The 14511-nt window shown below is 39.8% G+C and overlaps 1 protein-coding gene across 1 annotated transcript; it reads right to left on the minus strand.

Annotated features, from left to right (window-relative positions):
- Positions 2357-3292, minus strand: LOC102177871 (olfactory receptor 6C68-like). Its single transcript, XM_005680448.2, has one exon. The coding sequence runs from the start codon at positions 3290-3292 to the stop codon at positions 2357-2359; it is 936 nt and encodes a 311-aa protein (XP_005680505.2).

The following is a 14511-nucleotide window of genomic DNA, read 5'->3' on the forward strand; positions in this document are numbered from 1 at the left end:
AAGGAGATCAGCAGTCAATCCTAAAGGAAATCCACACTGTATATTCACTGGAAGGAATGATGCTGAGTCTCTAATACTTTGGCCACCTGATACGAAGAGTTGACTCATTAGGAAAGATCCTGGTGCTGGGAAAGATTGAAGGCATGAGGAGAAGGGGAGGACAGAGGATGAGATGGTTGAATTGCATCACTGACTCAATGGGTATGAATTTGAGCAAGCTCCAGGAGATAGTGAAGGACACGGAAGCCTGGTGTGCTGCAGTCCATGGAGTCACAAAGAGTCGGACACGACTGAGTGACTGAACTGAACTAAGGAAAGAAGAGGATCAAAATGCAAGGGAGAAAGGGAAAGATATACTCAATGAATGCAGAGGTCCAAAAAGCTGTAGTCCATGGGGTCACAGAGTCGGACACAACTGAATGACTGAACAACACAATGGCGTGAAAGATCTTGGTTCCCTGACCAAGAATGGACATGTGCTTCCTACAAAGGAGTGTGCAGTCTTAACCACTGGACAAGCAGGAAAATCACAAGATATTTCTTTTCTTTTTTTTTTTAATTGTTATTTTTACTTTATTTTACTTTACAATACTGTATTGGTTTTGCCATACATTGACATGAATCCACCACGGGTGTATATGCGTTCCCAAACATGAAACCCCCTCCCACCTCCCTCCTCAAGTGAAGTACCTGCTGAAGATATTTCTTTACTTTTAAAATCGATGTTATTAGAGTACAATGTATACACAATGAATTGCAACCATTCTAAGTATAAAGTTTGAGAAATTTTGAAAAATACATCTATTTTATTTTATTTTATTTATTTTTTTTTTGAAAAACATCTTTTTTTTAAAAAATTTTAAAATCTTTAATTCTTACATGCGTTCCCAAACATGAACCCCCCTCCCACCTCCCCTCCCCACAACATCTCTCTGGGTCAACCCCATGCACCAGCCCCAAGCATGCTGCACCCTACGTCAGACATGGACTGGCGATTCAATTCTTACATGACAGTATACATGTTAGAATTCCCATTCTCCCATATCATCCCACCCTCTCCCTCTCCCTCTGAGTCCAAAAGTCCGTTATACACATCTGTGTCTTTTTTCCTGTCTTGCATACAGGGTCGTCATTGCCATCTTCCTAAATTCCATATATATATGTTAGTATACTGTATTGGTGTTTTTCTTTCTGGCTTACAAATAATCACCACACCACAAGTTGCTAAGACCTATGATGACTGTGTTTAACTTTATGTGAAGCTGTACCATTTCGTGTATGCCCAGCAGCACTGCATGATAGTTCCAGTTGCTCTCTGTCCTCGTTACGACTTATATTGTCAGCCTACATTCTAATTGTGACCATCCTAGTGAGTATTAGACTTGTTTCAATATGAGTATTCTAATGTTAATAATATTGAGCTTCTTTCCATGTGCTAACTTGCTATTCATGCAATTCCTTTGAAAGTGTCTGCTAAATTTTCCTGATAATTTTTATTTCTTTGAGCTTTGGTAATAAATTGTTAAGGATGTTTGCATGTGTGATCATGAAGGGTGTTGGCCTACAATTTTATTCTTATAATTTCTTTGCCTAGTATTTGTATCAGGTTTATATCAACTTCACAAAAGACTAAAAATGTATAATTTCTTCATGTGTTCTGAAACAATATTCATAGAATGCATTATTTATCCTTTTGATGGATTTCATCAACATCATTTTGAGGCAATATGGTTTTGATGTTTTCTTTGGGAAAAGATTTTTAGATATTAATTCAATTTCTAAAACTGAAAAGTACCCATATTTTCTGTTTCCTTTTGGGTCACTTCTCAAATTTTATCTTTTAACTAACTATTCTATTTCATCTAAGTTTTTGACTATATTGGTTTAACATTCCTTATAATCTTCCCTTATTAATATGTTGATATCTGGAGAATCAACAGATGGATTGTAGCTAGACATAATGTGGTGATCATTTTAGCGTGTATAAAAATATCAAATCATTCTGTTGTACACTTAAAAGTAATAAATACTGTACATCAATTATAATTCAATAAAAATGGCTTCCCTATACCAATATTATGAAATATCTGGGAAAATCACTTAAAGAAGTAAAAGGAATGACTTGATGATGGTAGGTTCTCATTAAAGAATTATGAGTGATGTATTTTGTTCCTCATAAAGCAATATTCAATAGTTAGTTGTTTAGTATATGAATGGAAGGGAAAATTAAAGATTAAATGGTTCTGAAGTCAATCTGCTTGGTTACAAGCTAAGAAGTTACAATATAGTTTCTTGGCTTTATGTAAATGATTAGATAGATGTGTATCCTTTCAGTTGATTTATCAACATGTTTATTTTACTTTCTTAAGAGAAATGCAGTTTTTTTCAGTGAGTCTTTAAAGGCTTGTTTAACTTGCTTATTCCTCAAAGTATATATAAAAGGATTCAGCATTGGTGATATGGAAGAAATGAGCAGTGACACCCCTTTGTTAACATTTCCCTCTTTTGCAGATGGTTTGACATAGATGAAGATGCAACTGCCATAAGAGATGGAAAGTACAATCATGTGGGAAGAACAGGTAGAAAAGGCTTTTTTTCTTTGCTGAAGAGAAGGGAATTTTAAAATTGTCCTTATGATGTATATATAGGAGAAAACTACACATATGAGAGTGATGATGAAGATCAGTACAGAACAGGCTATTACCATCTGCTCAATTAACCATGTGTCTGAGCATGAGATCTTCAGGAGAGGTGATGCATCACAGCCAAAATGATCAATGACGTTAGAGTCACAGAATTCCAGATGAAAACCTAAGCTGAGTGGTGGGAGGATAGTCATAAGTGCCGCCATCCAGCAGCAGATGATCATTGTTTTGCACAGTTTGTTGCTCATGATCGTCATATAATGCAAGGGTTTGCAGATGGCCACGTAGCGATCATATGACATGGTTGCCAAGAGAAAAAATTCAGTTACCCCAAAAAGATATGTAAAAAATAATTGAATCCCGCATGCATTATAAGTAATGGTTCTGTCCCCAGTTGATATACTGTATAGGAATCTTGGAATACAGGAGGTTGTAAATGAGATTTCTAAGAAAGAGAAATTTTGGAGGAAAAAATACATGGGTGTTTTAAGGTGAGGATCTACCAATGTTAGGGTAATGATGGTCAGATTTCCCATTATACTCAAAATGTAGGTGAGAAATAGAAAAATAAAAAGCAAAACTTGCAACTGAGGATCTTCTGTTAGTCCTAGAAGAATGAATACTGTTACAGTGGTGTGATTTCTCATTATTGACTCCTGGATTTTGCCAAACCTACCTGTAAATGTCAGAGAGATTTGAATTGCAGAATTCAATGACATCAGCCAATAATGAACACTCTCTTGCTTATTTGGCTCATCCAGCATCCATGGTTTTTACTTACTGAGTGAGCTGAGCCACCCAGTCTATTTATACATAATGACCAAAGGAAATTATTTTATAAATGTTAATTTGGAGATCCAACCAGTCCATCCTAAAGGAGATCAGTCCTGGGTATTCATTGCAAAGGCTGATGTTGAAGCTGAAACTCCAATACTTAGGTCACCTGATGCGAAGAGCTGACTCATTGGAAAAGACCCTGATGCTGGGAAAGATTGAGGGCAGGAGGAGAACTGGATGACAGAGGATGAAATGGTTGGATGGCATCACAGACTCAATGGACATGAGGGTGGGTAAACTCTGGGAGTTGGTGATGGACAGGGAGGCCTGGAGTGCTGTGGTTCATGGGGTCACAAAGAGTTGGACACGACTGAACTACTGAACTGAACTGAATTTTTGAATTACAGTCCAATTTTATATTTTTAGAAGTTTTTTTTATTTTAGATTCCACATATAGTTGATACCATAGGGTGTTTTTCTTTCTCTGTTTAACTTATTTTACAAAGCTTTGAACAATGTCTTTCCCTCTTTTCTCTAAGCAAGTAAATCCTGTCTTTTTCTACTATTGGTCTAGTCGACTGGGTGAAATGTCCACAGCTGACAGACCCCCATCACAGACAAGAATATTAATTGAGGCTCAGGGTAGATAAAATTTGATGGAAGACTGATACCCTCTTGGACAGTGCATTGTCATCTGTTGGTGACCATAACTCACAATGAGAATCTCTGCCTTTTTAAAGTCCTTTTTCACCACCAGTAGTTCCCTTCATATTTGATTCAGTTTTGCTTGGGTCTTAAAACAATTTCATCTTTAAAAATCAATCTTTTGCTTTTATCTGCATTCAGTCTAACATAAGTATTAAATGTTTATTAATGATCATGTATTCAAATTAACTAAAATCTGCTTTAAGAATTTAACTTTCACAAAATATTTTAATTTTGCAAAAGATCAAAAATGTATAAAATCTCTGCTGTTGATCTGCACAGGTGTGCAATGGATTTTATTTTTTGTGTGTCTGTGTTTTTTTTTTGGGGATTTTATTTCTGAATATTCAACAAAACTCCTATTAATGGTTTCTAAGAGCCATCATTCTAGCAAAATGACTGGGTTATTCCTGTCAAATGCTAATATTAGTGTTCATTGCAGTGTTTGGCTATTTGAGTATTACATGGAAGAGAGGGGTAAATTGGAAGATTGGGACTGACATAAATATACCACTATATATAAAATAGATGATGAGCTTGTGCTTGGTTGTGTCCAACTCTTTGCAACCCCATGGACTGTAGCCTGCCAGGGTCCTCTGTCTATGGGGATTATCCAGGCAAGAATACTGGAGTGGGTTGCCATGCCTTCCTCCAGGGGATCTGCCCAACCCAGGGATCAAAGTCAGATTTCCCGCACTGCAGGCAGATTCTTTACCAACTGAGCCACTAGGGAAGCCCAAGAATACTGGAGTTATACTGGAGTTGGTAGACTATCTCTTCTCCAGGTGATCTTCCTGACCCAGGAACTGACCTGGGGTCTTTTTCATTGCAGGTGGATTCTTTACCAGCTGAGCTACCAGGGAAGCCCAGATAAGTAGTCAGGATTTATTGTATAGCACAGGACTCTACTAAATACTCTGCAATGGCCTATAAAGAGAAAATAATCTTAAAAAGTGTGGATATATGTATATGTATAACTGATTCACCTTGCTGTACAGCAGGAACTAACACAACAATGTAAATCAACTATACTCTAATAAAAGTTTTTAAAAAATGAATTAAAAATTCTAACACTTTGCTTAGAGAAATCTATCATAACATTCCTCATCCACCTTCCACTTTCTGCCAGAGTATACATGTACATACTGTGTATATAAAGGAAGCAGCAAACAATTTCATACTTACCCTTTAAGCAATAAATTATTTCATGGCACCTGTTGGTAGTTTATTTGAAGATACACACGCTGAACAGGAATATGCTAGAGGAGATGTGTGACTGCTAAGTTTTCTCAGGGAACCACATTCAGCTAGAAAATCTCTGAAAATACTCAGAGCCCTCCTATACCACACAGAGCATCCTCTGTGAGAGGCCCTATGCCATTTTACTCCAAGAATATACGTTCTTCTCTTGCTAGCTAAAAGGAAAGAATGTCTTGTTTACAGGGCTACGTGTACCATAGGTGACTAAATAATTAGGGGTAATTGATCTGCTGAACTTATTAATCAGGAAAATGTATTTGGCACCAAATATTATGGCTAGTTAATTTATGTATCCCACTTATAGCAATAGTCAATAGAATCAACAAACAAAAGAGTCCTTAGAGACCCAGGTTTAAAAGTCACTAAGGGATAAAAATTTTGGCATCCAACCTCACACAGGCAGCAGTGAGGGCAGTGTCTTTGAGAACAAAAAAATGCAACAATTGCATTAGACACACCAAGATGGTGCAGGATAATAGAAGTCAAGTGATATAATATTTGATGTTTTCCTTGCAGTAGTAAGGCAATGCAATTAGCATAAGAAGCCTTTTGCCACTTTCTTAAGTATCTCATGGATATTATGAAAAATATGAAGGTAGAAAGGAAAAAAGAGTGACATAGAGATTACCATCACAGATAATTTTATAAAAGTAATGTCAGAGATATTCCAACTCAAGCAAAAGTACATAAGTAAATTTGTGAAAATTATTGTGATTTACCATTTACATGCAATCTATCTTTAATTATCCTCATATAGATATTTTATAGTAATTTTTCATGACAGAATTTATGTAATTTTAATGTTTTTGATAATAAGTACCATGAGTTTGGAAACTTCTATTGTTTCTATTTCTTCTTTTTATAATAAAAATGTTGCTCTAAGTTTTTATATATCTTTATACATGTGATTGCTTATGTATCCAAGACCAAAGGAAGCATTCTTAGTTTTAGGTAGAAAAGCTTTTATATTTGCATAGTTTTTGATGTATATTTCACACTAGATGTATTAAAAATATACTTGATCTCAACCTAGGAGAAGAAATCATTAGAATTAATGTGATTGGATAGATGATCTTCATAGTCTTTTTTTTTTTTTAAGTCTTAGCATCTTTGTACTAGAAAGAGTTCTCTGCAACTACACAAAAATAGATGACTGATAGAGAGTTCAGTTCATAATTTTGTTTTCCTTAGTCTAATTAGACTTCCTTAGTCTAATATCTATAGAGGACCGTGGGAAGAATTGCTTCCAACAATGATTATAGGAATCAGAGAATCAAAAACCAATACTGCTATAGCAATAGACTATTGAGAGGGTGTGTGACTTTAAGAAAAAAGCTAGCAATGTGCACTTATCTCATTGAATGCTTTCTTATTTGTATACTCCAGCTACTATCACTTCTTCTTCCTTTTCTTTTTTTTACATTTTGTAAAACACACTGTTAATTTATTATCAATATTTATTGAGAAGCTACTCTATATTCTCGGAGAAGGCAATGGCACCCCACTTCAGTACTCTTGCCTGGAAAATCCACGGATGGAGGAGCCTGGTAGGCTGCAGTCCATGGGGTAGCTAAGAGTTGGACACGACTGAGAGACTTCACTTTCACTTTTTACTTTCATGCATTGGAAAAGGAAATGGCAACCCACTCTAGTGTTCTTGCCTGGAGAATCCCAGGGACGGGGAAGCCTAGTGGGCTGCCATCTATGGGGTCGCACAGAGTCGGACACGACTGAAGCGACTTAGCAGCAGCAGCAGCACGCTATATTCTGTGCCCTGTGTCTCTTCAGTTTGAGGTGACTTTGGCTGAAAATGAAAGGCTACTTTTATGCAAATGCAGGGCATACTGCATTGTGATGACTCAGCTAAATGGCACCGGCGAGACATTGTCCAGCTGTGGGGACAACAGCTTACATTTATGGCACATGAAAGAATTTAGTCAAATGATGGGCAGATGATGCAGGTGCCTTAACTAGGAATAGTGGACATAGGGTGTATACTCCTGTGACTTGACTCTGAATTACACATATATAACCATGAGAGTTGTAAATAAATCCATTTTTCTCAGGAAAGGTTGAAGTGAAATTCAATATTTATAGGAATTTATGTGCTAAACAAAATTTTCTATTAAGTGGCAAAGCAATTTAGTTCTCCATATGTGATAAAACATGGAAGTGGTTCTAACTTTAGATGCCAGGGGGAGTGTGTAATTTCCTCAGTTCTGTCTCATCACAACAAAAATTTGAAGCGATGGACCAGCCTTACAGCCCTTGGACAGACTGTCACAACTCTCAGACAGATCAGTGTTACAGCTCCGTGTTACAGCTCAGTTTAATTTAGAAAATGAAGGAAAATACATCCTCAAGGCATTAGGGCATGCCGACCCAAAAGATGTGAAGAAGAGAGGGAGAGCACTCCCCTGTAATAGAGTGTGTGAGAGAGAGAGAGCGCCCACGTGGGAAAGAGCAGAAGAGAGCGGGAGAGAGACCCCTGGCCCTTTGGCTCCTCTTTTTATATGTTTTTTCCTCCTCCCCTGGGCCTGCCCTATGTAAATTGTGCTAGCCAGGAGTGCTGTTTGTTCTACCTGAGGTCCTCACTCCAGTCCTCAGATCTTCTTTTTTTCTATTTTGGTGGTCTTTTCCCTTCCTTGTCTTTTAGCCACTGCCATTCTGGACTGTTTTTTTCCTATTCTCACTAGCTAACATTCCCCCCTCAAGAGATGAGAGGCCCAATTCTTTGGGATTAGGGGTGTCGAGGTCTTTCTGGCTACTTCCTGCTGAACTGGTATGGTGAGGGGCATTGGGCCTCCCCCTCTTGCTAGTCTCAGGCCTCAGAGTCCTTGTAGCAGTGTCTTTCTAAGGGTGAGTGATATTTTATGTGGTCAGCTGTAGTTTTATATTTCCTTGTTAAGTGACACTGCATGTTGTAGCCTGTTGACCTGGGCAGAAACAAAACAGGTTAGACAATTGATAGTACATGGAGCAATCATTAGCAGCATCAATATGATGGTAACAAGGACTAGTAGGGGAATTGGCCAACTCCAAATTTCCATCACCAGGAGGATCCCCCAAAGAGAGCTTGTAGCCACCCTGAGAACTCTCCAGCTCATTCTTTGAGGTCCTGAGGGTCTGAATGTTTTTCTTGAGGACTGTGAGACTTTCTTTAACTTAGCTGGAGGTATTTACCCAGAAACAACATGTCTCATTCAAGATGGCTTAAGTTCCTCCTAGTTCAGGGATCAGAAGATTTATCTCCTGTCTGTTTCAGAGTGCAACCCCTGCCAAGCTGCGTTGGCTCTTTAGAGCTGCCCTGAGAAATCTTATCGCCAGAAACTTGATTTTGGGTGTGTTCATTAAAATGGCACTCATCTGTAGTTCTGAATAGGTATCTGAGATCTCCCAGGGGCTCACAGGTGTATTGAGTGTCCTCTTCTGTTTTCTTCCACAGCTTGACTTGTGAGTACTGAATCCAGGAGTCATGTCCTGGTACATTGACTCCTGTGGGGGTAGAAAGTATTACAGAGTAGGGGCCCTTCCATGTGGGCTGGAGTTGAGCCTTTGGGGACCCATCTTTCCAGACTTTAATTCGGACTTGGGTCCCTGGAGCATATAGTGGTGACTCTTTAGAATCTTTTGGGTCCTGGTTGACACTCCACAAGCGTATATCCTGTTGGAATTGCCCAATGGCCATGGTATAAGACTAGAAGGTCTGAGCCTCTGTATCTAGGAAGAGGTCATTGACATAAACAAAAGGTCTCCCATATAGCATCTATAAGGACTAAGACCAACCTGTTCCTTAGGGGCTATATGGGTGTGGAGGACAGCTATTGGTAAAGCCTCCTTCCATCCCAGGGAGGTCTCCTGAGTTATCTTTTTTATTTACTGATTTCAAAGAATTGGTTGTCTCTTTCTACTTTTCCTGAATACTGAGGCCTCTGGCACAATGGAGATAATAAGTAATGCCTAATGCTTTAGAAATAAAGCAGAAATAGATGTTTTTCTGGAACTGTCTTGCTTTTTCCATGATCAGTGGATGTTGGCAATTTGATCTCTGGTTCCTCTGCTTTTTCTAAATCCAACTTGAACATCTGGAAGTTCATGGTTCACATATTGCTGAAGCCTGGCTTGGAGAGTTTTGAGCATTACTTTACTAGCATGTGAGATGAGTGCAATTGTGCAGTAGTTTGAGAATTCTTTGGCATTGCCTTTCTTTGGGATTGGAATGAAAACTAACCTTTTCCAGTCCTGTGGCCACTGCTGAGTTTTCCAAATTTGCTGGCATATTGAGTGCACCACTTTCACAGCATCATCTTTCAGGGTTTGAAATAGCTCAACTGGAATGCCATCACCTCCACTAGCTTTGTTCATAGTGATGCTTTCTATGGTGCACTTGACTTCACATTCCAGGATGTCTGGCCCTAGGTGAGTGATCACCCTGTCGTAATTATCTGGGTCATGAAGATCTTTTTTGTACAATTCTTCCGTGTATTCTTGCTACCTGTTCTTAATATCTTCTGCTTCTGTAAGGTCCATACCATTTCTGTCCTTTATCAAGCCCATCTTGCCATGAAATGTTCCCTTGGTATCTCTAATTTTCTTGAAGAGATCTCTAGTCTTTCCCATTCTGTTGTTTTCCTCTATTTCTTTGCATTGATCACTGAAGAAGGCTTTCTTATCTCTTCTTGCTATTTTTTGGAACTCTGCATTCAGATGCTTATATCTTTCCTTTTCTCCTTTGCTTTTCACTTCTCTTCTTTTCACAGCTATTTGTAAGACCTCCCCAGACAGCCATTTTGCTTTCTTGCATTTCTTTTCCATGCTTTATTGACTATGCCAAAGACTTTGACTGTGTGGATCACAGTAAACTGTGGAAGATTCTGAGAGAGATGGGAATACCACACCACTTCACCTGCCTCTTGAGAAATCTGTATGCAGGTCAGGAAGCAACAGTTAGAACCGAACATGGAACAACAGACTGGTTCCAAATAGGAAAAGGAGTACATCAAGGCTGTATATTGTCACCCTGCTCATTTAACTTCTATGCAGAGTACATCATGAGAAACGCTGGAATGGAAGAAACACAAGCTGGAATCAAGATTGCCGGGAGAAATATCAATAACCTCAGATATGCAGATGACACCACCCTTCTGGCAGAAAGTGAAGAGGAACTAAAAAGCCTCTTGATGAAAGTGAAAGAGGAGAGTGAAAAAGTTGGCTTAAAGCTGAACATTCAGAAAATGAAGATCATGGCATCCAGTCTCATCACTTCATGGGAAATAGATGTGGAAACAGTGGAAACAGTGTCAGACTTTATTTTTTTGGGCTCCAAAATCATTGCATATGGTGACTACAGCCAAGAAATTAAAAGACACTTACTCCTTGGAAGAAAAGTTATGACTAACCTAGATAACATATTCAAAAGCAGAGACATTACTTTGCCGACTAAGGTCCGTCTAGTCAAGGTTATGGTTTTTCCGGTAGTCATGTATGGATGTGAGAGTTGGACTGTGAAGAAGGCTGAGTGCCGAAGAATTGATGCTTTTGAAGTGTGGTGTTGGAGAAGACTCTTGAGAGTCCCTTGGACTGCAAGGAGATCCAACCAATCCATTCTGAAGGAGATCAGCCCTGGGATTTCTTTGGAAGGAATGATGCTAAAGATTTGATCCAGTACTTTGACCACCTCATGTGAAAAGTTGACTCATTGGAAAAGAGTCTGATGCTGGGAGGGACTGGGGGCAGGAGGAGAAGGGGATGACAGGAGATGAGATGGCTGGATGGCATCACTGACTCAATGGACGCGAGTCTGAGAGAACTCCGGGATTTGGTGATGGACAGGGAGACCTGGTGTGCTGCGATTCATGGGGTCACAGAGTCGAACACAACTGAGTGACTGAACTGAACTGAACTGAATGCTTTAGAGACCCCTTGGGTGAACTTAGAAGTAAATGATGTCCCATTATCACTAGGTAATGACCTGGGCAGGCCAAATATCAGAATGATTTCTTGGATCACCTTTTTTTTTTTTTTTTTTTTACCATCTCCTCAGCTTTCTCAGTCTGGGTGGGAAAGTCTTCAATCCATCCTGTGAAAGTATTTATCATGACTAACAGGTATTTATACACTTGAGAAACTGGCATCTGGGTGAAGTCCATCTGCCAGTCCTCTCCTGTGTAGGTCCCACGTTGTTGGATAGGCTGGGTTAGATGGGGTCTTCGAGCTCCTTGGGGGTTGTTGAACTGGCAAGTGGGACAAGAGGAGACCATTTGCCTTATAGTCATTTGGAGGCCTGTTCCTTTGAAGGATCTTTCTAGTAATCTTTGGAGGGCTTTTTCCCCTAAATGAGTGATGACATGTAAGGAGTTAACCAACTTCCATTGGATGTTCTCAGGTAGAAAAGGAGTCCCTCCTTTTGGAACCACCCCGTATGATCTTGAAAGCCTTCACTCTTAGTTTGAGGCTCACCTTCAATATATGAAGGAGTTTCTGGCAAATTAGTCTGTGGAACTAAGTTGTCAACGCCTATTAGGTCATTGTTCTGTAATGCAGCTCTCTTAGCTGCCTAATTGGCTGCCTGGTTCCCTTGTGCCACTTCCATGATCCCTTTTTGTTGTCCTTTACAGTGGGAGACTGAAACCTCAGTGGGTAGATGAACTGCCTCCAAGAGTCTAAGGATCTGATCATATTTGATTGGGGAACCTCAGGTTGTCAAGTGGCCTCTTTATTTCCAAATAGCAGCATATGCATGTAGCACCAGAAGGGCATACTTGAAGTCAGTGTAAATGGCTACTCTTTTTTCTCTTCCCAGCTCTAAAGCTCAAGTCAGGGATAAGAGCTCAGCTAACTGGGCTGAAGTACCTGGTGGCAAAGGTTTAGCCTCTGAGGTCTCAAAATTGGAGACTACTGTATATTTGTCTTTTCTTTTTCCATCCAAGACAAAGCTTCTTTCATCAGTGTACCATATTTCCTCAGAATTGGTCAGAGGATCTTCTGACAATCCCTCTCAGGGTTTTGTTCAGTGGCCTAAGGTTTTTAGGCAAGAGTGAAAGGGGAGCAGAGACATTACTTAGCCGACTAAGGTCCATCTAGTCAAGGCTATGGTTTTTCCTGTGGTCATGTATGGATGTGAAAGTTGGACTGTGAAGAAGGCTGAGCGCTGAAGAATTGGTGCTTTTGAACTGTGGTGTTGGAGAAGACTCTTGAGAGTCCCTTCGACTGCAAGGAGATCCAACCAGTCCATTCTGAAGGAGATTAACCCTGGGATTTCTTTGGAAGGAGTGATGCTAAAGCTGAAACTCCAGTACTTTGGCCACCTCATGCGAAGAGTTGACTCATTGGAAAAGACTTTGATGCTGGGAGGGATTGGGGGCAGGAGAAGAAGGGGATGACCGAGAATGAGATGGCTGGATGGCATCACTGACTCGATGGACGCGAGTCTGAGTGAACTCCGGGAGTTGGTGATGGACAGGGAGGCCTGGCGTGCTGCCGTTCATGGGGTTGCAAAGAGTCAGACACGACTGAGAGACTGAACTGAACTGAACTGAAAGGGGAGAGAGCCCTCGGGTGCATGCAGGAGGGTGGTTGGGTTAAGTATCTCACAACGGGATATACTGAGGCCTGGATATTCCATCAGCACTACTTAATATCTGAGGATTCTTTGATCAGACATCCATAAATGGCTTCTCCCATTTAGGAGTGGTTTCACTTGGTGACTAGTAAAAGTAGTTTGCCCTAAAAGAGAGTTTTAAAGCATCTTCCATCAGGACTGCAATAGCTGCAACATTTCAAAGGCAGGGAGAGATTTCTTCCCAATAAGGGAGGACAGTCAGGGACCGCTAGAAACTGGTGGGAAAATATTTGTCCATCCCAGCAACAAGTGCTCAGGTGGATCTTTCTTTTTTTTTTTTATCAAAAATATTTTATTTTATTTTATTTTTAAATTTTTTTAATTTTAAAATCTTTAATTCTTACATGCGTTCCCAAACATGAACCCCTCTCCCACCTCCCTCCCCATAACATTTCTCTGGGTCATCCCCATGCACCAGCCCCAAGCATGCTGTATCCTGCGTCAGACAGAGACTGGCGATTCAATTCTTACATGATAGTATACATGTTAGAATGCCATTCTCCCAAATCATCCCACCCTCTCCCTCTCCCTCTGAGTCCAAAAGTCCGTTATACACATCTGTGTCTTTTTTCCTGTCTTGCATACAGGGTCGTCATTGCCATCTTTCTAAATTCCCTATATATGTGTTAGTATACTGTATTGGTGTTTTTCTTTCTGGCTTACTTCACTCTGTATAATCGGCTCCAGTTTCATCCATCTCATCAGAACTGATTCAAATGAATTCTTTTTAACGGCTGAGTAATACTCCATTGTGTATATGTACCACAGCTTTCTTATCCATTCATCTGCTGATGGACATCTAGGTTGTTTCCATGTCCTAGCTATTATAAACAGTGCTGCGATGAACATTGGGGTATATGTGTCTCTTTCAATTCTGGTTTCCTCGGTGTGTATGTGCACCATTGGGATTGCTGGGTCATAAGGTAGTTCTATTTGCAATTTTTTAAGGAATCTCCACACTGTTCTCCATAGTGGCTGTACTAGTATGCATTCCCACCAACAGTGTAGGAGGGTTCCCTTTTCTCCACACCCTCTCCAGCATTTACTGCTTGCAGATTTTTGGATCGCAGCCATTCTGACTGGTGTGAAGTGGTACCTCACTGTGGTTTTGATTTGCATTTCTGTAATAATGAGTGATGTTGAGCATCTTTTCATGTGTTTGTTAGCCATCTGTATGTCTTCTTTGGAGAAATGTCTATTTAGTTCTTTGGCCCATTTTTTGATTGGGTCGTTTATTTTTCTGGAATTGAGCTGCAGAAGTTGCTTGTATATTTTTGAGATTAGTTGTTTGTCAGTTGGTTGATTTGCTATTATTTTCTCCCATTCAGAAGGCTGTCTTTTCACCTTGCTTATATTTTCCTTTGTTGTGCAGAAGCTTTTAATTTTAATTAGATCCCATTTGTTTATTTTTGCTTTTATTTCCAGAATTCTGGGAGGTGGATCATAGAGGATCCTGCTGTGATTTATGTCTGAGAGTGTTTTGCCTATGTTCTCCTCTAGGAG

This window comes from Capra hircus, chromosome 5, assembly GCF_001704415.2.
Source record: "Capra hircus breed San Clemente chromosome 5, ASM170441v1, whole genome shotgun sequence".
Taxonomy (NCBI): domain Eukaryota; kingdom Metazoa; phylum Chordata; class Mammalia; order Artiodactyla; family Bovidae; genus Capra; species Capra hircus.